Source organism: Populus alba, chromosome 14 (assembly GCF_005239225.2).
Source record: "Populus alba chromosome 14, ASM523922v2, whole genome shotgun sequence".
In the NCBI taxonomy this organism is placed as follows: domain Eukaryota; kingdom Viridiplantae; phylum Streptophyta; class Magnoliopsida; order Malpighiales; family Salicaceae; genus Populus; species Populus alba.
The window spans coordinates 7,104,061-7,125,387 of NC_133297.1; the positions used below are offsets into that span (position 1 = coordinate 7,104,061).

Genomic DNA, 21,327 nt, shown 5'->3' on the forward strand with positions numbered 1-21,327 from the left:
GTTAATAAAATATTAAAGGGTCTAACTGTGGTTAAATCACTGTAACCATATCCCTAATATATTATTTGTTATAATAATATTTGTGTTTTTTTTTTAAGTATCATCCTTTAATATATTATGTTGTTTTAGGAATTGTTATTTATAATTTATTCCTTGTTTTTTTTGGGTTAGATACTAGTATCATGGAATTTAGTTTTTTTTTTTTTTGATTTTAACATTAAAAATTAGATTTGTTGGAAGTGGGTCTCATATATATTGAATTTATTTTAATCTCATGACTTCGATCGTATATTTAACAAATTAACTTGAATTAACCAATGTCATTTTTTTAGGCCACTTTTTTAAAATAATTTTTATTTTATTTTATTATTTAAGATTGAGTTGGTTAGAAGTTAGGCTTCATAATTATTATTTTATTATTTCTACAGTGTTATCCCGATCTCATTACTCAAGTTATAAGTTTAACAAATTGTACTCGGGTTGACTTTGTTCATTTTCTGTTAGTCTTTTTTTTAAACAAGGTTTTATTTTTTTTTTTCTGTTTTTTATAGACTTATCTCAATTTCATTACCTTAGTTATAGGCTGACAAGTTGATTCGGGTTGACTCTATTAATTTTTTGTGTCATTTCTTGATTGATTTTTCCCTTAAAATTTCACACTACAACAACTGAATCTTCTTTTTATTTATTTATTTTTACATTCAATCTCATATTTAATATTAGGGAGTTTAAGAATTGAGTTTTGTATTTTTTTCAATTTGCTTTTCCGTGAAGTTATCCCGGCAATTTAGTTTTTTTTTATTATTGATTTTAACTTTCAACATTGGATTTTGTTAAAAAAATGAAGATAAGGTGGAGCTTCATGATTTTTTTTATTTGCTTTTTATAAAATTATCCCATCCTTATGATCCAGGTTGTTGATTTAACAAGCTAGTTCGAGTTGATCTATATTATTTTATGGTTATTTTTTTTCAATTTATGTCATCATTTAATGTCATATTGGTTAGAAATTAAATTTTATAATCTTATTTGATTTGTTTTTTACGGAGTTATCATGATTTCATAACTCAAATTGCGGGTTTGGAAGATTAACTCTGGTTAATGTATGCAATTATTTTTTCTTTTTTTAAAAAAATATTTAATATTTTTTCCTTTAATACTGGGATTGATTAAAAATTAACATTCATAATTATTTTAATTTAATTTTTATAGAATATTATAGTTTCATGATTATTGTCATAAATTTAACAGATTAACTAAGATTAATTTAATATATTGTTCATCTCAGTATTTGAAATAAATATCATCTAATATACTACATATACCAATATTTTAAAAATTATATTATCAAATATTTATTATATTTCAGTTAATAATTAAATCTTTTTAATTAAAAACACATTAACAATGAAACACTTAATTTATTATATAAGCCTCATTTTAGAAATTGTAGTTGAAGCGATGGGGCATATGTTTAAATTGTTTTGTATTTTCTAGCTTTAATTTACTTTACAGTGTTATTTCATCGTTTTGGTATGCTTACATTAAAAATATTATTTTTATTATATTTTTAAATAAAAAAATACTTTTAAGTTTTAATACCGTGATCCACCCAATCAGGCACATTGTATTCAACAAAACACTAGTGGAGAACTGGAGATCAGAGATAACGAGGCTAGGATGGTCGAGCGGTCCAAGGTGCCAGGCTCAAATTCTTGTCCTCGTGAGAGAGGGCGTGGGTATGGTCCCACTTCTGACATTTTTTTCCGCATTTCTATTTTTTAAAAAACTCCTTCCCTTTTTTAAGCTTTCATTGCTGGGCTAATGATTTTCACCTTAGCCCAAATTTTGATATTTATTTTGCAAGGTCTCTAGCAAATATCGAATTTGCGTTAATTATAACTTGAAGTAATGTAGTTTTAAAAACCACACACACATACACATATAATCATGTCTTTTTTGTTAAGATTGTGCATTTGTCTATTTTATTTTTTTATTTAAAAAAAATAAAAAAGAGGAGGATAAGATTGAGAAGATTAGATTAAATAAAAAAAAATTCAACAAAAAAAAAACTTAATATGATTTAACCAAATCTTCTAGTTCTATATATTGCTGGTTAATAATTTATCGCCCTTTATACTGGATTTTTTTTTTTGTTCTTGATAAGGAGCAGCAACAACACAGTACATGATCCCCTGTCTCATATCAAACAAATAGAAGATAGCGAATCCACAGACGATTCCAGTTCTAGGCATAGGCCGGGCCTTATAATCCAAATCCGAGAAATAAGCACAGTCCTCATCCATTTTCCTTCAAATGCATCATGAACCCACATGGCATCTCGATATTCCGACTCAGTAACGTTCCAATATTGACTTGCTTTCCATAGTAACGACGACAAAGCATGCCCGACATGTCCTTCTAGGCAACTCAGAGGGTTAGCTCGGCCCCCCTCCGGCCACGCTGTCTACATATTCGTTGCCCGGTTTTCTTGCCAGGAACATCCGGGGTTTTCAATTTCTTGGAATTAAATTTAAGTTCAATTATTATTGTTTTTTTTTTTTTTTTTTGTGTGTAAAACCTCAAATCAGTCCTCAGCCCATGCACCGATTCTCACCGGGTCTTTAAACTGAAACTCTTCTCAACTAGATCCGTAAATTATCATATTTTGCTCAATCCAGTCCTTCAATCCATGCTCATCAATGATCGAGGATAATTAAATTGAATCAAATATTGAATTTCATTCTCCCTCATGTACAGGCGGTGGGAGATTTTGCAGCACTGAAAATATTTTCACCTGATAGTATGAGTTTAACAGTGAGGAATAACATATAAATAACCTCACTCTCCCTCGTGTAAAACGTACAAGAAAAATAATAAGACAAGATTCCCGTGGTTTGATACACTAAACTCTCCAACAGGATCAGAAAAGATGGCTGGTCCTTGCGATGGTACTAGATAGGCACAGTATTCTTTGCCATTTATTTAACTATGATAATTGTGTTTTGAGTTTATAAGTTAAGACATTATCATCCCAAGGTTGAAACCAATGTCTTGAAGGAAACAAACAGAGGGGTGGTCCGGCAGCGAGGACAATAAGGATGTGCTCTTGTTTGGGCCCCTTCTGTCTCATGTTGAGTATATTTCTTGCTATCGGAGAGAGTAACGAGCCAAAATGTTGTAGATAGCTGGTGCCAGGATCACGTACGACTTATTTGCAAGCATATTTTGTCCATGTCCCCCCTTTTGTGATGCATTCTTGCTTGTTTTCATGTGATTATCAATGCTACAGAATCCCTTCAATAATGCATATGTGTGTCTCTTGCTTGCAATATTGGCTAAGCCGGTGCTTACAAGTGACGGGGGTAAGACTTTTTGAATCTATATTTTGATGTTACGTGAAAGAAACTAAACCCATTTCAAGGTAATAACCCAAGTGAATTTGTGCATGGCAGATTGCCAATATATTTGGGTTTAATTTTGTGCTAAACGTGTATGTTGGTTTGCCAACTTTATGTTTGAGTTTAGTTATATATTAAGTTCAAGATTACGTGAGTCTGACAAATTATCACATTTAATATTGGTTGAACCTAAAACAATATGAGTCAGGTAAGTTATGAGACTCAATATACTTGGATCCAATCATTTGTTGGGCCCAACTAGATGATGACCTGACAAGTTGTTCGACTGAGTTTAATCATATGATGAGCTTAAATTAACACGAGTCTAGTAAGTTGTTAAATTTAATTTACTTGAATTTAGCCATAAGCTGAGCCAAAGTTAATGTGGGTCTGTCAAGTTTATAGTCCTAATATACTTGAATCTAGCAATGTGTCGTTGCCACACCTTATATATTTAGATCCAACCATGAGTTGAACCCAAGTCAATGTGGGTCTGTTAAGTTGTCAGACCCAATGTACTTGAGTTCAACCATGTACTAAGCTTTAGTCAGCGTGATGGTAAATTATCAGACTTATCTCTTATAGGTTTGGCTACACACCAACCCTGATTGGTCTGGATGTCGTTAAAGATCCATATTAGAACCACATGGTTTTATCTTAAGCCTATTAATATGACTTGTCTATGTTAGAAATAATCATTACTTTACATCTATAGATGTATAAAAGATCTTCTAATGACTTATCATATTTTTATCTCATTAATGATATGTAAAAGATATTTGTCTATAATTAATGACATAAGAGATTTTTATCTCTCGTTAATGCCATCAAGACCAAATGACTCTCTAGTCTCTTCACTTTATCAAAATAATGAGTTCATAGATTAAAAATACCCTTGAACCTTTTAGGTAAAAAAATAATATTTTTCTACTCTCCAAGTATTTATATCTTAACTGTTATAGTATTTATCATACCCAAAACAAGAACAAACATTATTATTCTTGAAATTTAAAGCTCTTCTTTCATTTATTATATTTACCTATTTGAAAATTGCTGGCTTTATCATTGAAAGATCCTTAAATCCACTAAAAAGAACTGTTTTGTAGATATTAAAATTTCTACCACCAATTATATATTTCCTAGACTATAAATAATGAAATATTGGTATAAACATATGATTAATCGTTATCCAAACACTAAGTAGCCTCATTACTCAATATAACCGATTTTGTAACATAATCAATAATAATCCTTTTTTTCTTTATCAAATTTCATTAACAAAAATCATTCAAAAGGTCTGTTTTCTAATTTCCTCTAAAATATTAAATTATAGAGATTAGGGTGCTGTGAAACATAAGGGCACGTAGTCAGATTGAGGGCCTTGCTTTATCCAACGGATGAAATTTTTCAAAAACTAATTTTCAGGAAGAATGTTAGGTGATCCTTCATAAAGTGCAACAAAAGGGTTTCGAACTAGGAATGGCCATCTTCTTCTTCCCTTGTCATTGTTTCTGAATTGATTGAACGGAAAAAATTTCAATACGGATGCCGCCACCACTCTCACGGAGGAATAAAATGGAAGGGTTGCATGGAAAAAAAAGCATAAAAGATAGCATAAAGCAACAAAAGCTGGACAGTCCCTCTGGGGGCCTATACTGCTTCATCTGCCGGTATTTTAATGTCCCCGGCCATTCAATATGGCTGGGAAGATTCGTCTTTTTAGTCCTCTATTTCTAGTCTATCATATTGCAAATTTATTATATATTCTGCAATTTGTTACCCTAGTTCCTGAATTTTTAAATAGAATCCCATGGAAAAAACAAATTAAGCACATAGAGGTTGGAAATTTCATATCTTTACAAAATGAAGACGACGAATAAGAAATAATTTTAATTTCTTATCTTCGCACCATGACGAGACTATATAACATATTAATCTGTATTATATTTTATAAGGACATACTAATTATTTATCAAACTTTTCACAGCTGAGCAACAATGAAAAATTGCCATCCTGAACGGACACATGAATATATAAACAGGCAAAGGAGTAGAAGACAGAAATGGCAGATGACAACTCGTGTTTGATCTCCTGCCCTGCATTTCTAGAAGCTCTACACTTCCCTTCTCCTTCCGGTCTGTTTTTTCTCCTCTCTGTAAAACAATCATTTATCTGAAAGTAAAAGTAGAAGAGGATCAGAACACTTCTGAGATTTGAACCAACAAACACAAAAATTAAGAAAATAATTAAAGATGGTATGAACATACGCATTGATCTTTTGCAATGAAGAACTGCGTCATGGATTGATCTCTCACTATCATGGCAACCATCCAGTGAATAAGCTACTCTTCTGCTCGGAGATGCTTCCCGTGAATTGCTCTGGCTCTTAGCTTCCCATGCTATCCTCTCAACATTGTCAACTCTTGTGCTTATTCTTGAGTCTCTTACTCTGTGGGATAAAGGTCTAACATATCCAAAACACTTCGGCAAGATTCGCTTCCATCTTCCAAGGAAACGACAAAGAATCTGAACAGCTGAAACAGTTTTTGAAGAAAGGGAAGAGGGCACATTAGGGGCTAAATTCAGGGAACTGGAGGCCTCACTCTTTGACTGGCTGATAAAAATGGGTCTGATGAGGCCGTCGGAGAAAAGCTGGTCAGCATGAAGAAGAGCATCGGGGGACTGGGAAACGGGAAAATAGAAATTGAAGTTCTGGTCTTCTTCCAGCGATCTTCTTGAGTTCTGCATCCTGTAATCTAATTCTTCGGAGATGGCTTCACGGGAACTGTCAAGAGATGCTCCGAGGGCCGTCTCAAGACCTTGTAAGGAGGGATTGACACTGGTCAACCAACTGCGAGAGAAACTTTCAATGGCCAGAGTTTCTGGGGATTCCATGGATTGTCAGCAGCAGCAGCAGCTAAAATGAAATTAATAAGCACTAATTCTTATATATTAGTGGAGGGCCAAGATTCAAGTGATTGGCACATTTAAAGTTACCACAGACCATGACGACCACAAGGGCATGAATTGTCTATTCTATCAAGGTCAAGCAGGAGACAAATGGAACAAGAAGATTTGAAGCTAGATAGACGTCACTTGCTTCTTTGTGCTTTTGATTTCCTTATCCAATTTAAAAATCATTTTTATTTATTTTCCACTTGATCTGTCATTATATTTTTTAATACTTATCCATGAATTCTTTTGCCATTTTTTGGCATAAAAAACACAGTACTGTTTCAGTTTCCTCCTAATAGTGGCTACCCACAACTATTACTTTGTCCCTAATTTATCAACTATTAACGTTTGAACCAAAGATATATTCCAAGTGCCCAAGGCAAAGGGCCAAAGCCCAAGGGATTCTTTGAAAATCTTTTTTTTTTTTATAAAAAAAATCTAATACATGGAGAAAGTTAAAAAGTATCATTACATTAATTTTTAAATTTTTAAAAGTATTTTTAAAAAATTTAATTTTAATTTTATTTTTACTTTAAATTAATTTTTTTTGATATTTTTAAATTATTTTAATATGCTGATATCAAAAATAATTTTTTAAAAATAAAAGTATATATTTTAATATTTTTTTGAGTGAAAAACACTTTAAAAAATAACTGTAATTATATTTTACGAACATTTTAAAACTACCTCTATATATATATATATATATATATATATATAAATTGGATCCAACTACATGATTTCACAATGAAAGTTTGCACATCAAGATGAAAAAGAGAAACAAAAAATATTACTTTTAAGTAAACAAAAGAATTTGAGAGTAAATATCTGTACTCTTTCAAGATATATATATATTTTTATTCTAGAAAAAAAAGAAAATAGTTTTATATCACTCATTCTAATTTTGACGCTCAAAAAATAAGTGGTTTTTATAAGTTTTTCAAAATAAAAAAGAATTTTTCTAAATTTATTTGTAATAAAAATTGGAATAAATTCATGAATTATTCTAGAAACACATTTTTTTAATGGTATTCTAGATGGCCCTTGTTTATACATTAAAAATTCTAATGATTTAGGTGGCGGCATAAGCCTCGTAATAACTCCAAGATCATACTCTAACCTATAGTATGGTCTCTACTTTAATCTATCCGCATGACATCTTGATCATTAAAAAAGTTTTTATTTTTCCATTAAAATGAAAATCTAAATGCAAGAATGCATAAAGACAGCAATGTGCCTCCAAATTTTTAATATATGTTTAGAAATTGATGCTCAAAGCATAGGGAAATGTCCACTGCCCTCTCTTCAGAAACGATCGATGTTCTCAAAACAAACAAGAGATAACAAAACTATCAATAAGCAATGCGCGGCGAGGGACAACCACACCCTGACCAAAGCAGCTCCTAAATATTCTTACATTTAAAGAACGTATGAGAAGGTGAATCGAGAAGTCTAACAGTGTTTATTTTCTGATTTGTCTGCATGTAGCATCGTGTGAAAACAACACACAGAGCACAATCTCCATGGTCGACTTTGATAGAGTACACGATGAAAATTGATGGTGAATAGGATTCCCGTTTTCCAAACAAGAGTTTTAACTATTTGAGAAGAAAGGAAATGAGTAACTAATACCCTTTGTAAAACAACTAGAAACACCAAGAGTGATTCTGTGTGGCTGCGTCTGTATCCTAGCTAAGAGGGCGGGAGGAAGAAAAGGGAGAGATGTTCTTTCCATGCAATACCTGAATCTTAACATGTAAATATCCTTAGAAAGAGATAAAAGCAAAAGAAGCAGACAGGGGTCCCTAGCTAGCTGATAGGAGGTAGGGATAGAATGTTTCAGGGACGAGCTACATGAACAGATGAAAAGGGTCCCCTACTTACTATCTGATGAAACTGCAATGTCTCAGACACAAACTGGATGAAATGACATGAAAACTGATAAAGAGTGAAGGGCACTCTCCTCTCTGCTCTCTTGAAAAACAGCACAGCTAAAGCAACTGAACGAGGTTGTGGTTTGTAAATGTCAAATACATTTGTATGATAGGGAAAGGGGTTTTGCTTAGTTAATGTCAAATATAAATAATTTCTGGTCACCGAAAAATAGCAAACATGGAAAATGAGAGAACAAGAAAATGTGGTGAAGTTTGGAGACTTTGCGAATCGAAACCCACCAGGCTGTTAAACTTTTACCATTTCAAGACTTGAGTAACTTCCTATACTGCAGCTGACAGGGACAACAAGCTATAGATTTAAGACATGTAAGAGGCAGTGACAAAAGCTAAAAGGCATGCCAACTTTCATAATGGTGATAACTGTTAGCTACAGAAACTCCGTCTGCTTCAAATTCGGAGTCAGGGAAGCTTGAGGCAGCATAAGTTTTAAAGCAAGGCATTGTTGGAATATAACAGAACCCTGTACTCAGAGCAATCACATCCTGCTACTATAAAAGAAACGGTCCTCCAGAACAATGCAGTGCAATGGCTGTAATGTGAAAAATAATAAAATGAAAATCATGTCCAGATCAGATTCAAAGTGTGAGTAGGATGTGGCTATGTGCTGATTGGAGATTTTGGGTCACAGTATATTCTTTTGATTTTATAGTAAGAAAAGGCAGAATGCATGTTGGAAAACCCAATTTAAGTGGACACTTATTTACAGCTAGTCAAGTAGTAGTGAAATAAAGAACAAATATTTTCAGAGATTATATTAAATCTAACAAATACCGCTGTAGCATTTGTTTACGAAGAATATATGACGATTACATACACGGAACATAAAGTAGTAGGAACTGAGCCACCACGGACACGAGATGTTGATACAAAACCATCGAAGATTTTTAGACATCGGCCTTGATGGAAGAGCTGTATCCACTTTGATCATCATAGTACTTGGACCACAGCATCACACCACCATACTTAACAGACCCCTTGATGGCTGGAAGCACGTTGGAAGTTAAATCAGGTACAGGAATGAAGCCACTTCCTGCTGCCTCAGGAGAAGCAGGTAATCCTAGGAAAAAGACAGTGGCTGGAATGTCTGAAATCAATTGCTTCCATGCATCTTCGAGATTGGTAATATCACCGGATGTGTACTGACATTGAGGGTTGTTGTTGAATTGGACCCAAACATAGTCAAAAAGACCTGTTTTGAGGGCATTTCCTACAGACGCATCAGGAAATGGGCACTGGGGTGCTGCCGTTTGGAACACCTTTTTTCCCTGATTGCTGTATGCAGAAAGGTACCTTGCAAGATCATCCCAGTACAGGTCTGTTCCTCCTTCAATATCAAAGTCAAATCCATCTAGAACAGCAGGGCCGAGCGGACGAAATGAAGATTGTCCACCCAAGAAGTTGTTCCAGATATAGGTGGCGACTTGTCTTGCGTCATCAGAGGAGGCCAGGGAGTAGCTTCCGGAACCTCCTCCGATAGAAAGCATCAGCTTAATGCCTTTGGATTGACATGATTCTATGTCAGAGCTTAAGCCTGTGCAACCTTTACTGTATGGATCGCAGTGACCGGCAAGGTTCATCATGGGGTTACGACCGCTACCAAAACTGGAAAGAAAAGCAATGTCAACAAACTCATATAATCCCGTGGCACAAGTCTCTGCCAAGGTACCCTCATTTCCATTCTGGCCCCAGTAAATAGTGATGCCACCTGCATTTGAACCCGTTGCTAGCAGTAATATTACTAAGAGGAGGAATTGCATTGAAGTTGTTGTTAGTACTGCCATTTTAAGGTAGTTACCAAGTCTTTATATGATGATATTCTACTTCTTTGTTAAGGATTCTGGATAGCCATGGCTTTTTATCGCAAAAACTTTCTCCTCTTCTAATAATCGTATTTTGTGCCTATGCTTAAACGGAGTGCCGTGACAGTTACCCATTATTTTGTAGCGAGGTTTTGAAATTTCAATGAATGATTTTGATAACGAACAGTTGGTTAATTTATTCATCTTTCCACGCCACTTTGCCTTTCTTCCATTTCCTCCTTTGTCCTGGTTGCTTGCTCAAAATATAGTGGTAGACGGAGAGAAGTAGCCATCAACTCCAAGTCTCCATCTTGACTGCTATAATGATAGAAGGCACAAACTATTGTTTGATTTCTCTTGTTTAATCTGTTTCCAACTCATAATCTTGGAAAGCACGGGAGTGTTTATGCGGAATGGTTTGAATCCTAGATAACAGTTATTCATGCTCAGATGGAATTAGTATTTGTCTTCATGGATGGTAACTTTGCTTATAAAACAAGAATGGAGTCTTCTTTGTGCATTCACTGTGAATATCTTCTTGTTTATTGATGGGTTTTTTGGGCGATGATCCAGCTTGGTGGAAAACGAAAGGGTTATCTGGTGCTCAAGGAAATAAGGGAGTAAACTGATAATTATTTCTCCTGTGATGAAGATGAATTTTCTGGTCCAATAAGCTCAAACCAGCAAAACAAAATCAAAATATTTTATATGTAGCTCTTATTCTAAGAGCATAACACAATTGACAAAAGGGTTAAAGCATATTATCCTAAGAGAATTTATTGAGATAAAGTTCTGTAAAATATGAAATTCATACTGTCTCGTAGTGAACTATACCAAGCATGCAAAGGAGAAAACAAGGACAGAATATTGAAGCCCACCCGAGAGAAACATTTTCGCAATTCCTATACTTTAGAAACTTCCTGGTATACTGCAGTTAACAGCACCAATAAACAACGATTTAATAGCAGAGGAGGCCAACAATTTAAGACACGTTTGAGGCAAACGAAGGCTAACGGGCATGCAGATTTTTTCAAAATGGATATTTTCAAGCTTAAAAAACTCCGTCTGCGTGACAGTATGAAGCAGGGGAACTTAGGAGATGTAACTGTTAAGGCAAGGCATCGTTAGAATACAAAAACCCCTGCAGTCAGAGCAATCGTATCCCTCTACTATAAAAGCAATTCTCCTACAGCACAATGCAGTGCATTCTGCATTAGAACAATTCCAAGTGGGTAGCAAAAGTAGATTAAGATGGCATTTCAACCAGAAACTACATTATCAGTTGCCGCATTAGTATTGCTAATTTTAGCAAGAGGATCTGATGCAGGTGGAATAGCAATCTACTGGAGTCAGAACGGAAACGAGGGAACCCTGGCAGATACTTGTGCAACTGGAAACTACCAATATGTAAACCTGGCCTTCCTCGTGACTTTCGGAAATGGCCAGACTCCCATGATTAACCTTGCTGGGCATTGCGATCCATACAGCAATGGCTGCACAAGCTTGAGTTCTGACATCAAATCATGCCCAGCCCAAGGTGTTAAGGTGATGCTTTCTATAGGAGGAGCTTCTGATAGCTACTCCCTCGCCTCCTCAGAGGACGCGAGGCAAGTCGTTGCTTATCTCTGGAACAATTTCTTGGGGGGTCACTCTTCATCCCGTCCCCCGGGGTCAGCTGTCCTAGATGGGATTGACTTTGACATCGAAGGAGGAACAGGATTGTACTGGGATGACCTTGCAAGGTACCTTTCTGCTTATAGCAATAAAGGTAAAAAGTGTGTACTTAACAGCAGCTCCCCAGTGCCCCTTCCCTGATGCTTGGGTGGGAAATGCCCTGAAAACCGGTCTTTTCGATTACGTTTGGGTCCAGTTCTACAACAACCCTCCTTGCCAATGCGCTTCTGGGGAGGTCACCAATCTGGAGGATGCTTGGAAGCAATGGACTCCAGCCATTCCAGCCAGCAAGATTTTCTTGGGTTTGCCCGCATCCCCTGCGGCAGCAGGCAGCGGCTTCATTCCTGTGCCTGATCTCACATCAAACGTGCTTCCATCCATCAAGGACTCTTCCAAGTATGGGGGTGTAATGCTGTGGTCCAAGTATTACGATGATCAAAGCGGATATAGTTCTTCCATTAAGAATGATGTCTGATCTCACATTTCTGTGAATTCCGCGTGCCTGCATGCGTGATGTGTATCGGTTGTATTTCCAGATATTCTGATCTATCTTCTATATATGTATCTTCGGAGTACATATTTGATTTATGCTCTCACTAGTTTCTTACATGCGGCTCCCTTCATGGTCTTGTAGTTTTTAACTACTACTTATGCCATGAACAAACGTGGCCAAAATTTTAAAAACTGGAACTTCGAAAACGATAAAACTGAAGCAGAACAATGTCAATCTTATCAAAATCAACATTTCATCTCACATACAAGCGGAGGCACCCTTATTGCTCAAATCCGACACGGGTCAATACGGCTAAACCACATACTAGTACAGTGCGGTTGTACGATTTAAGTAAATTCAAACATTCCTCCAACCTTTTCAACTGGTAGTAAACTGCTCATCTCCTAACCTGCGGATCAACCTGCCCAACCCACCACTAGGCCTTGAGGTGACAAACCCATGTGATTAGTTGACAAAGATTTGGATGCAAATTTGGTGGAAAAGTTTTAGGACCAACCAACCCCACGTTCTTTGTGGTCATTACTAAACAATGGTTTATATGGAGAAGCGTAAAACAAGTTGTATGTACCTAGCCTATGAGCAACTTGGACCTAACCAATGTGCCTATCTAAATTAATCCGGATGAATTCGAGGCAGAAGCTCTCGTTATTAGATAAATTCCAAGTGTGATCAGCAACCATTTTTTTCTAAGAAAGGTTGCAGTATAAATAGATTCAAGAACGGGTTTAATATAATTTATTTTCTTTCTTGTATTGAATTTCAAATGGGAGGAGTGAGAAAAACTGATGAATTTCAACACAAAAGTCTAGGGGTTGATTTTGAAGAAGTTAAGCTTGTAAAATATATTCATAACTTTGTTGCTTTCTGTTTTGTTCTTTTCTGCTACTTTATCATAACAGGCCCCAACACAAGTATAAAACAATCAGGGGCATCATTACAAGTGTGTGTTTGGTTTACTAAAAATATCAATATTCATGAGATATAACAGCAGGGGAATATTTTTCTCAAGAAACAATAAGAAAAGGAAAAGGAAAGATTAATCAATCTCCTTCTGATCAAAGAATCTGTAAAACTTCTGTAACAGCTAAACAAGAAATATACTTCCAATAGCAAGGAGTTTTTATATAAAGCATGATCAGAACGCCAATACCAGTACAAACCCTGTTAATTAAAGGTTAAAATTTAGAGGAAAAAAAGCACAAGAAAATAAAATTTCCAAATATGAAACAAAATATGTAAAGAGCAGAGAGATTGAAATTAAACAAGAAACTGTAATCGCTGGGCCGTGATAAGCTTTCATGAAATGTCGACCTTCATCCGTGAGTATTAACAGCTTCCCACAGCATGTTTTTCGGAACAGGGTTGGCCAGGTCCCTAGCCTGCAGAGCGACATTCCTGAGTTTCCTGATTGTCCACACGTTGGCTTCCCAGAAGGACAAGCTCCTGTAAGATAAATTGTGCTTCTTGCACAGATCCTGTACCAATGGTGAAACTCTTCTCAATTGGGATCTCGGCATCCTTGGAAACAAATGATGCTCAAGCTGAAACTGCAAACCACCATAAAACCAATCCATCCAAGATGAACACGAAATATCCAAAGTCCCACTTGTCTGTTTCTCAAACCAATCATTCCCTTCTGGAAGTCCAGTATAAACATCGGCCGCAAAATGATTCAAACAAAATTGAACGTGTTGAATTGCCGTAACAGCAAAGCTTGTAAGCACAAACATCACCCTCTCGGGCCAATTAGGGATGCAAGACACGAGTAGAGGGAACCAAGTCCAGAAGATAAGAATTCCCAAGATGTTCAAAGCTCTATCTGGGAATCTTCTCTTTGAAAACAATAGCAAGAACGTCTGTATGTACAAATTGACCCTCGCAACACACATTACTGGATAAAAAGTCCAGTGTTGGTAACTCACAAAGAACCTGGCCACAGGATCAAAATTTAAGTACCTTCCATAAAAGCAAGACTTTATAGAATTGAAAAAAATCGAATTTACCGCAAAGACTGGTATGTGTTGAAGATCAGGATCATAATCAAGACTGTTGCAAGCGAGATGGTGTGCATTGTGGGTCCATTTCCACCAAGCAATGCTAATACCCGTGAGCGAGTTTCCAGCGAGGAATTGAGCGAGTTTGTTATAACCACGAGTGTTCATCACCTGGTAATGCCCTGAATCATGACCAATATAGGCACTTTGAATCCAAAGAAACCCCAACACCACAGCAGAACCAAAATGAGCCCAAACACTCTGGCAACACAAAACACCATAAAGAACAGCACAAAACATCAATACAATAGATGTCAGTGCATACATAGTAATATGTCCTTTCTTTTCGAACAGGCCCAGTTTAGCAAACTCTGAAGCAAGCCTCCTGTAATCCTTGGATGTCTCTGATAGCTTGAAATCTGTGAGATAATACCCTGTAAAGAGCTTATCAAGATATTTCCATGCTGTTCCAGGATGGTAGGCAATGAATGCATCAGTAGCATCTAGGCCTGCCATATTCATGAGAGCAACATCTCCACCCGGATGCTCATTTGCCCACTTAGAGACATCGTAAACCTTTCCCTGAATAGAGATCCACAAGTCTCCTGCCTTGTTGTGCTGCTTAAGCTCTTCGCTTGTAATGCCCTTCTTATCTCCCTCCATTGAGCCAAAATAGTATGAATTAGAGAGATTTTGATATTGCTAACTAGAAACAAATCAAAACAAGAAATTCCTGTTTTCGTTCTAAGAAAGCAATCCCATTAACAGCAATTTCGATCTCTCTCTCTCTCGGTTTTATCTCTGATGAGCTACTTCTCTCCTTGGCTATTCTGGCTTTCCAAGATGATTTCTGGTTTTATAAAGAGGAGACAGCTTTTGGATTCTCTCTCCTTTCTTTTCTCCCTCAACAGCGAGGCTTGCTGTGAAACGGTGACTTCTTAGTTCTTGGACCCAGCAGGTAAATCTCTTTTAAACAATAATCATCAAACGACCGTTGATATGAATGTTCGGGTTTGGTAATTGCAATCAACGGCAGAGAGGAGGCTAATTAACGCGCTTACAAGGAAGATTTATTGTACTTGAAAGATATTTTCGGGGAGCGGCGACTGAGTCACTTGAAAGATATTTTGAGGTGCGGTGTCGTGGTCCCTCACTCGTGGGTCGTGTAGAGTAGACTGCGCGTTAAATGAGAGCCAAGCAAAAAGATTAAAGGATATTTAATGCCAGCCTCAGATAATATAATTAAATTCCCTCAACCTGTTTGGACAGTTAAATAGTATAATTTGTTTCGAGGTTCTATCGATATTTTTTTTTTTATGTAAAGGTGTTCGGACCAGCTTGCGCGCATCACGATTAATTTTACAACTTATTGAATATTGTACAAACCCAATAAATATATAAGACATCACAGAAATGACAGATATACATGCTAGGACTTGAACCCAGAATATAAAGACAAGAAAGCTCTTGTATCTGCTGGGCTAGAAGCCTCAGTGTGATGATAACCAAGTTTAAAATGGCTATTTGTCGTATAAGGAATATTTTGATTGTACTTTGTTATCGTCTTACCTACGACTAAATGAACGGTTACGGGAGGTTCTAAGAATTTCCAAGGTGGTTTTACCTATGCATAAAAGAATTCCAGAGTAGTTTAACCGTGCACGAAACTTTGACCTTTTATTTACTTAAATCCAATCACAGTTTTGTACATAAATTTTGGTTTTATAAAACTCGACGTAATATCGTTTGTTATCGTCTTAAATTTGGTTGGACCGTGAAAAAATAATATTTAAATAGTTATAAAATTTTTGTCATTCTCATTTGACTTAGCATAGCAATTTAAATTTAAAAAGTTCCGACTTGGCTATTTTTTAAACTAGATTTTAAATTACATCATGTAAAAAGTATTATTCTAACATAATTTTATTGTCTAGATATAATTTTTTTTAAATCAAATAATAAAAAAAATATGTCATGTTTATTATAATTAGCTCGTGAAACTTACAACTTATGTTGTGAAATTTAATGGGTTAAGTTAATTTTTTTGTTTTATAATATGATATATTAAATACAAAAATCGAATCACAATTAATCTAACACTAAATAATAAGATTAACTAAAAACTCAACATTAAAAATATATAATTAAAAAAAAACATCAATGAAAAAAACCAGAAGGTCAATTGATTAAAAAAAAGAATCCATTATTGCGTGGGTTACGTTGGGTTATTAAAAAAACTCGGATCCACGTCCTTAGGCCTGTATTTTTTTTTTCCACTCTTTCTTTTTTTAAAAAAAAATACAAGAAGAAGAAGAAAAGAAAGGCCACTATCGTTTGAAAGAGATTATTGCAGTCCACAAGTTTTGAACCCGCAATCTTGACATTATCTCCACGCATTAACTACTAAGCTACAATACAAAACTGATAACTAAACTATTTTAAAAAAAATGTATTAACATGGTTCAATATTGGTATCAATAATAATAACCGACTTTCCTTTTTTTAGTTTTTGGTATATATAGTTTATTTTCATCTTATGATGAAATTTCATCAGTTTTTTAGATATGGATCACATGCTGATTAAGCCATTAAGGTCCTTTTTATTATATTTCTTTTTAAAATATGGAAGAGGAGGACTGCCTCGATATGTGCCCAATATAAACCCACTTAAGATCCGATTCATGCCAAGTACCAAATTATCAATAAGATATCTACTTCACCTGGATGTCTCGTTGAATCCTAGAGGGTGGGTGAGCTGGTAGTGAGGTTTTAGGGATGTTGGGAGAGGCCGCCCTCATTGCCTCCTGCATATGGACAAGCATTGACATGTCCTAGAAACTTCTCAAAACCTAGCCTTGATTATGATTTTTTTTAGTAATTTCAGAAAAATTTAAATGTATTTTAACTAATTTTTTAAAATTTTAAAATTAATAATCATATAAATTTGTAATAATTATAAAATTTACAACACTCAAACTAGTAATTTTTAAAAAACAAGATAAGTTCTTTAACCATTCAAATGGTAAAGGTAAAGATTATGTATTGTTGATGTGATTGTTTTTTTAAAAAATTTAATTAAAAAATATATTAAAATAATATATTTTGTTAATTTATTTTTAATATTACAACATTAAAATAGTTTAAAATTATAAAATAAATCTTGTTTTTAAAAATCGAAAGAAAAAATCGAAGACACTCGTAATACTGCAATGAAATTGTATGATTTTTTGTTTTGAACCAGAAACAGTGTACGATTACCAGAAAGGGTAAACGGCTAGCGAGCAATGTCAGCAAATATAATCATGAAAAAATTACTATGACTGTACGTAAAGTTTGTTTTCCATAATAGGCACCGTTTGTCCTCTTCCTTTTTCTTCTTTACCTTTATTTATTTATTCGAATATGCTGCTTTTTCAGACAACGAGACATGGCTTCCAAACCTACCAACCACGTGGAAGGTCACGTGAGAAACTGCGTTCGTTGTCACGACGAATGGTGCCCCTCGGCTAGTGGCACTAGGTGGACAGGGTCACAGGATGTGATAACTGATAAGAACCCCCATCCATGACAGCGTGACAACTAAAGTTGTGTTTGTTTTTTTACGTTTCAGCCCTTTTAAACTGTTTTTTTACATCGAGTTAATTGCTTTTCAGTAATTTTAATATTAAAAATTAAAAAAATATTTTTATAAAATTACTTTCCATCTCATTACCGAACACAAGAAAAACGCCACACTCCTATTATACATTACTCTTTATTATTATTTTTATTATTATCATGTCCGAATGACAGGTGGTGCTTCCTTGTGTGGCGGAAAAATCAAACCCCGGCTGTTTAGACTTTTTATAGTGGGCAAAAATAGCATTTCGTGGACGGTTGGACGTATACTAAACTAGTAATTCATTTTTAGATGCCGTTTTGTCCACGTGAAATTGAGGTGCTGTCAAAAAGTCAGTCTAAAGGCATTCTCATTTTTGTTCATATATATGATGGCATCGTGCACCACACATGATTATTCTAAATTATTTAATTTCTTTTGTTTAAAATTAAATTTTTTTATTTTTTTATTTTTTTAATGTGATGATATCAGAAATTATTTTTAAAAAATAAAAAATATTATTTTAATATATTTTTAAATAAAAAAACACTTCAAATTTATTCAAAGCATTTAAAAGTTATACCAAGACTTCACATAACTTTATAGAGAAAGCTAGAAAGAACAAAAGCAAAAAAGGAAAAAGAAAAGGTGAGGAATGACTTAACGCGTGTAAGATGCTCTGAGTCCTTGTCAGATTGCATCAACCACGCATACAGAACCGTGTCTTATTTCAAGTAGATTCTGGGATTCTCAAGTGCGGTCCTCGTGTCATGTCGTTTGTCTTCTAAGCAGGCTAAAGCCAAATTAACGGGCAAATAAGCGATTTCATAATATTTCATCTTTTAACTTATATAATGTTATATTGACAGTTGAAAGGTACAAAAACGTGAGACGTGATCTGTAAGTAAAGAATATAATTTGGATTATTTGCCCTTTTAGTGTATTCGAAGATTATGAACTACAAGTGAAACTATGACTAATTGAGAAGAAATTTGGATTCAAGATTGGGTGAAAAAATGATTTTCACACCTTACAACTAGTAATTCCTATGTTTTCACCGATAAAAAAACATTTTTATCAATTTAATTGATGCTCACGGATTAAAAAACTATTTTATTAATTTTATTTAGAATGCGTTTATTATATATAATAAAGCTAAAAATAAAGATTAATGAAGGCGTGGAAGCAGGTCATCTAGGAATTATTGCATATGTGAAATTAGACTGGGAATATGTATAGATTAGAGAGTTTGACTCGCATCATGCGTGGAAATTATAGTTTTTAAACCCGGCTCAGTCTCAGGTTTGGTTTTTGGGTTTTGACACTAGGTTATTCGGGTTAATTTCTATTTAAAAAAATTAAAAACAAGGTCGTTTAAATATATATAAAAAAAGATAATGGATCGCAATTGAATTTTACCAGGTCAACGTGTTGGGTTATCCAAGTAATGACTTTTTCTTTTTTTCTCAATTCAATTCATTTTTTATCTTGAGTTGGTCTAATCTCAAGTCGACTTGTTAAACTAGATCGAGTTTTAAAATTACAATGAAAATTATACTAAAAACAATGTGCCGATTATATTGAAATCAATATAATAACATAGCACGTAGATTGTTTTCTTCCTCCCCAGGCTGTTTACTCCACCAGGTACTGTTTTCTAATCTCTCCCTGTTTTTTTTTTATTATTATTATTATTTATTTTGGTCCTTTGCTTGAATAATCATTACATAGATCGATGGACATGAAAGAGTCAGCTGAGGAAGTAGAATCCTCGTTACTTGAGGAATTAGAGGGAGAAAGAAATATTGTGTCGGTATGTCATTATATTATTGTAGAAAATACTGAAGACGTGGTGCTTCTACTATGGTAACATGCACTGTAACACCAGATACAGAGCACTGTGAAATAAACAATTTTATCTTTTTAATTATTTTATATGTATTTAGTGTTTTAAAAAGATTGTTCTAATTTATCTATAAATTATTTATTTTATGTTTTATATAAATAAAATATTTTTTTATAATGGAATTATAAAAATAAAAATTATTTTTTCTTAGTAAAAATAACCTTTAAAATAAAAAAAAACAAAGAAAAATGTAAATTAAAGGAAAACATTGAGGTTAAATATTTACTTGCTCATTTATCTTTTATTATATTTTTGAGAGAATTGGAGGCGGAAATCAATGAAAGAAAAGAGAATAAAGAGCATGATTGAAATTGTAATAATGATAGCGGTTTAAAGTATTTTTTGCTTAGAATTGCATTAAGATAATTTTTTTTTATTTTTTAAAAATTATTTTTGATATCAGTAAATTAAAAAGATTTGAAAATATAAAAAAATTATTTAAAAAAAAAAAAATTCAAAACTTTTAAAAACATAGTTTCCACAATCTTTCCAAACACTGTCTAAAAGAAAAGAAGAGAGAATAAAAATGAATTGTCAGAACCACAATGAAGCTCCTTCGTCAACATGTGCTGCATGATAAAGTATGTATCTTTGAGATGATTTCAATGACACTAGAAAAGATCGCTTTCAAATCTCGGAGGAAGCCACACTTACCACTATTATGTAGGCAGTGTTTGGCTGTGCGTTTCAATCTACGTTTTGTTAAATTTTGATTTTTTTTTTTTTTGCTAAAATTGAGTGCGGTTTGTATTTTTTGGATTATTTTAATGTGCTGATGTCAAAAATAATTTTTAAAAAATAAAAAAACATCATTGGTATGTATTTCAGCACGAAAATTTTGAAGATGACCTCTCCAGCTGCTTAACATGAACGATCCGTGAAAACCTTTCTGTCACTCCTTTATGCACATGAAAGTTTTTTATGTACTCGTTTAGTTTAGACCAGCTTGTTTATCCGTCCTGTGCTGTATTGGGGTTCAGATAAAAAAATAATTTTTAAGAAAAGAAAGTGTGAATGTTTTTAAACTTGATTTTTTTTTAATTGTTAACAGAACAATTGACAAGTGTGTTTAATTAAATATATCAATCAAATTGATAAACAAAATTCTTTTGGCCTTTTTTCTAAAAGAAAAATAAAAACAAGTAATGCCTCATATGTTGGATAGGTGGTTGGAAAATTGATTTTGGGATTTGTTTTTGGAAAATTGTTTTTGGATTTTTGGATCTAAAAACAAGTAATGCCTCATATTTTGGATTTAATTGTTAACAGAACAATTGACAAGTGTGTTTTTGGAAAAAAGTAGTTTTCTGTCTACTTAAAAAATGGCCTTATGTCCCCCCCCCTGTTTTACATTACAACCCTCTCTCTTATAATTTCATCTTTCACAATTTGAAAAAAAGAAAGAAGAGTCTTATAGAAGTAGGTAATGAAAGGATTAAATTGAGAAAAAATAGTTTAAAGGACTAAATCAAAAGAAGAAGAAGAAGAGCTGATTCATTGTTTAAATCCCAGTTTTTTAACTATGGTGATT

The 21,327-nt window shown here is 34.1% G+C and overlaps 3 protein-coding genes and 1 pseudogene across 3 annotated transcripts; 1 reads left to right on the plus strand and 3 right to left on the minus strand.

Moving 5' to 3' along the window:
- Window positions 1-5,214: 5,214 nt before the first annotated feature.
- Window positions 5,215-6,430, minus strand: LOC118041578 (probable membrane-associated kinase regulator 6). Its single transcript, XM_035049000.2, has 2 exons — window positions 5,669-6,430; window positions 5,215-5,573 (listed from the first exon to the last, which is right to left on the minus strand). Exons 1-2 carry the CDS (start codon window positions 6,294-6,296, stop codon window positions 5,566-5,568), a joined length of 636 nt encoding a protein of 211 aa, XP_034904891.1. The 5' UTR covers window positions 6,297-6,430; the 3' UTR covers window positions 5,215-5,565.
- A 2,765-nt stretch (window positions 6,431-9,195) lies between these two features.
- Window positions 9,196-10,092, minus strand: LOC118041577 (hevamine-A). Its single transcript, XM_035048999.2, has one exon. It carries the CDS (start codon window positions 10,090-10,092, stop codon window positions 9,196-9,198), a length of 897 nt encoding a protein of 298 aa, XP_034904890.2.
- A 1,258-nt stretch (window positions 10,093-11,350) lies between these two features.
- Window positions 11,351-12,259, plus strand: LOC118041576 (hevamine-A-like; annotated as a pseudogene).
- Window positions 12,260-13,396: 1,137 nt separating this feature from the next.
- Window positions 13,397-15,169, minus strand: LOC118041575 (delta(8)-fatty-acid desaturase 2). The gene has a single exon (XM_035048998.2). It carries the CDS (start codon window positions 14,953-14,955, stop codon window positions 13,612-13,614), a length of 1,344 nt encoding a protein of 447 aa, XP_034904889.1. The 5' UTR covers window positions 14,956-15,169; the 3' UTR covers window positions 13,397-13,611.
- Between the last annotated feature and the right edge of the window lie 6,158 nt (window positions 15,170-21,327).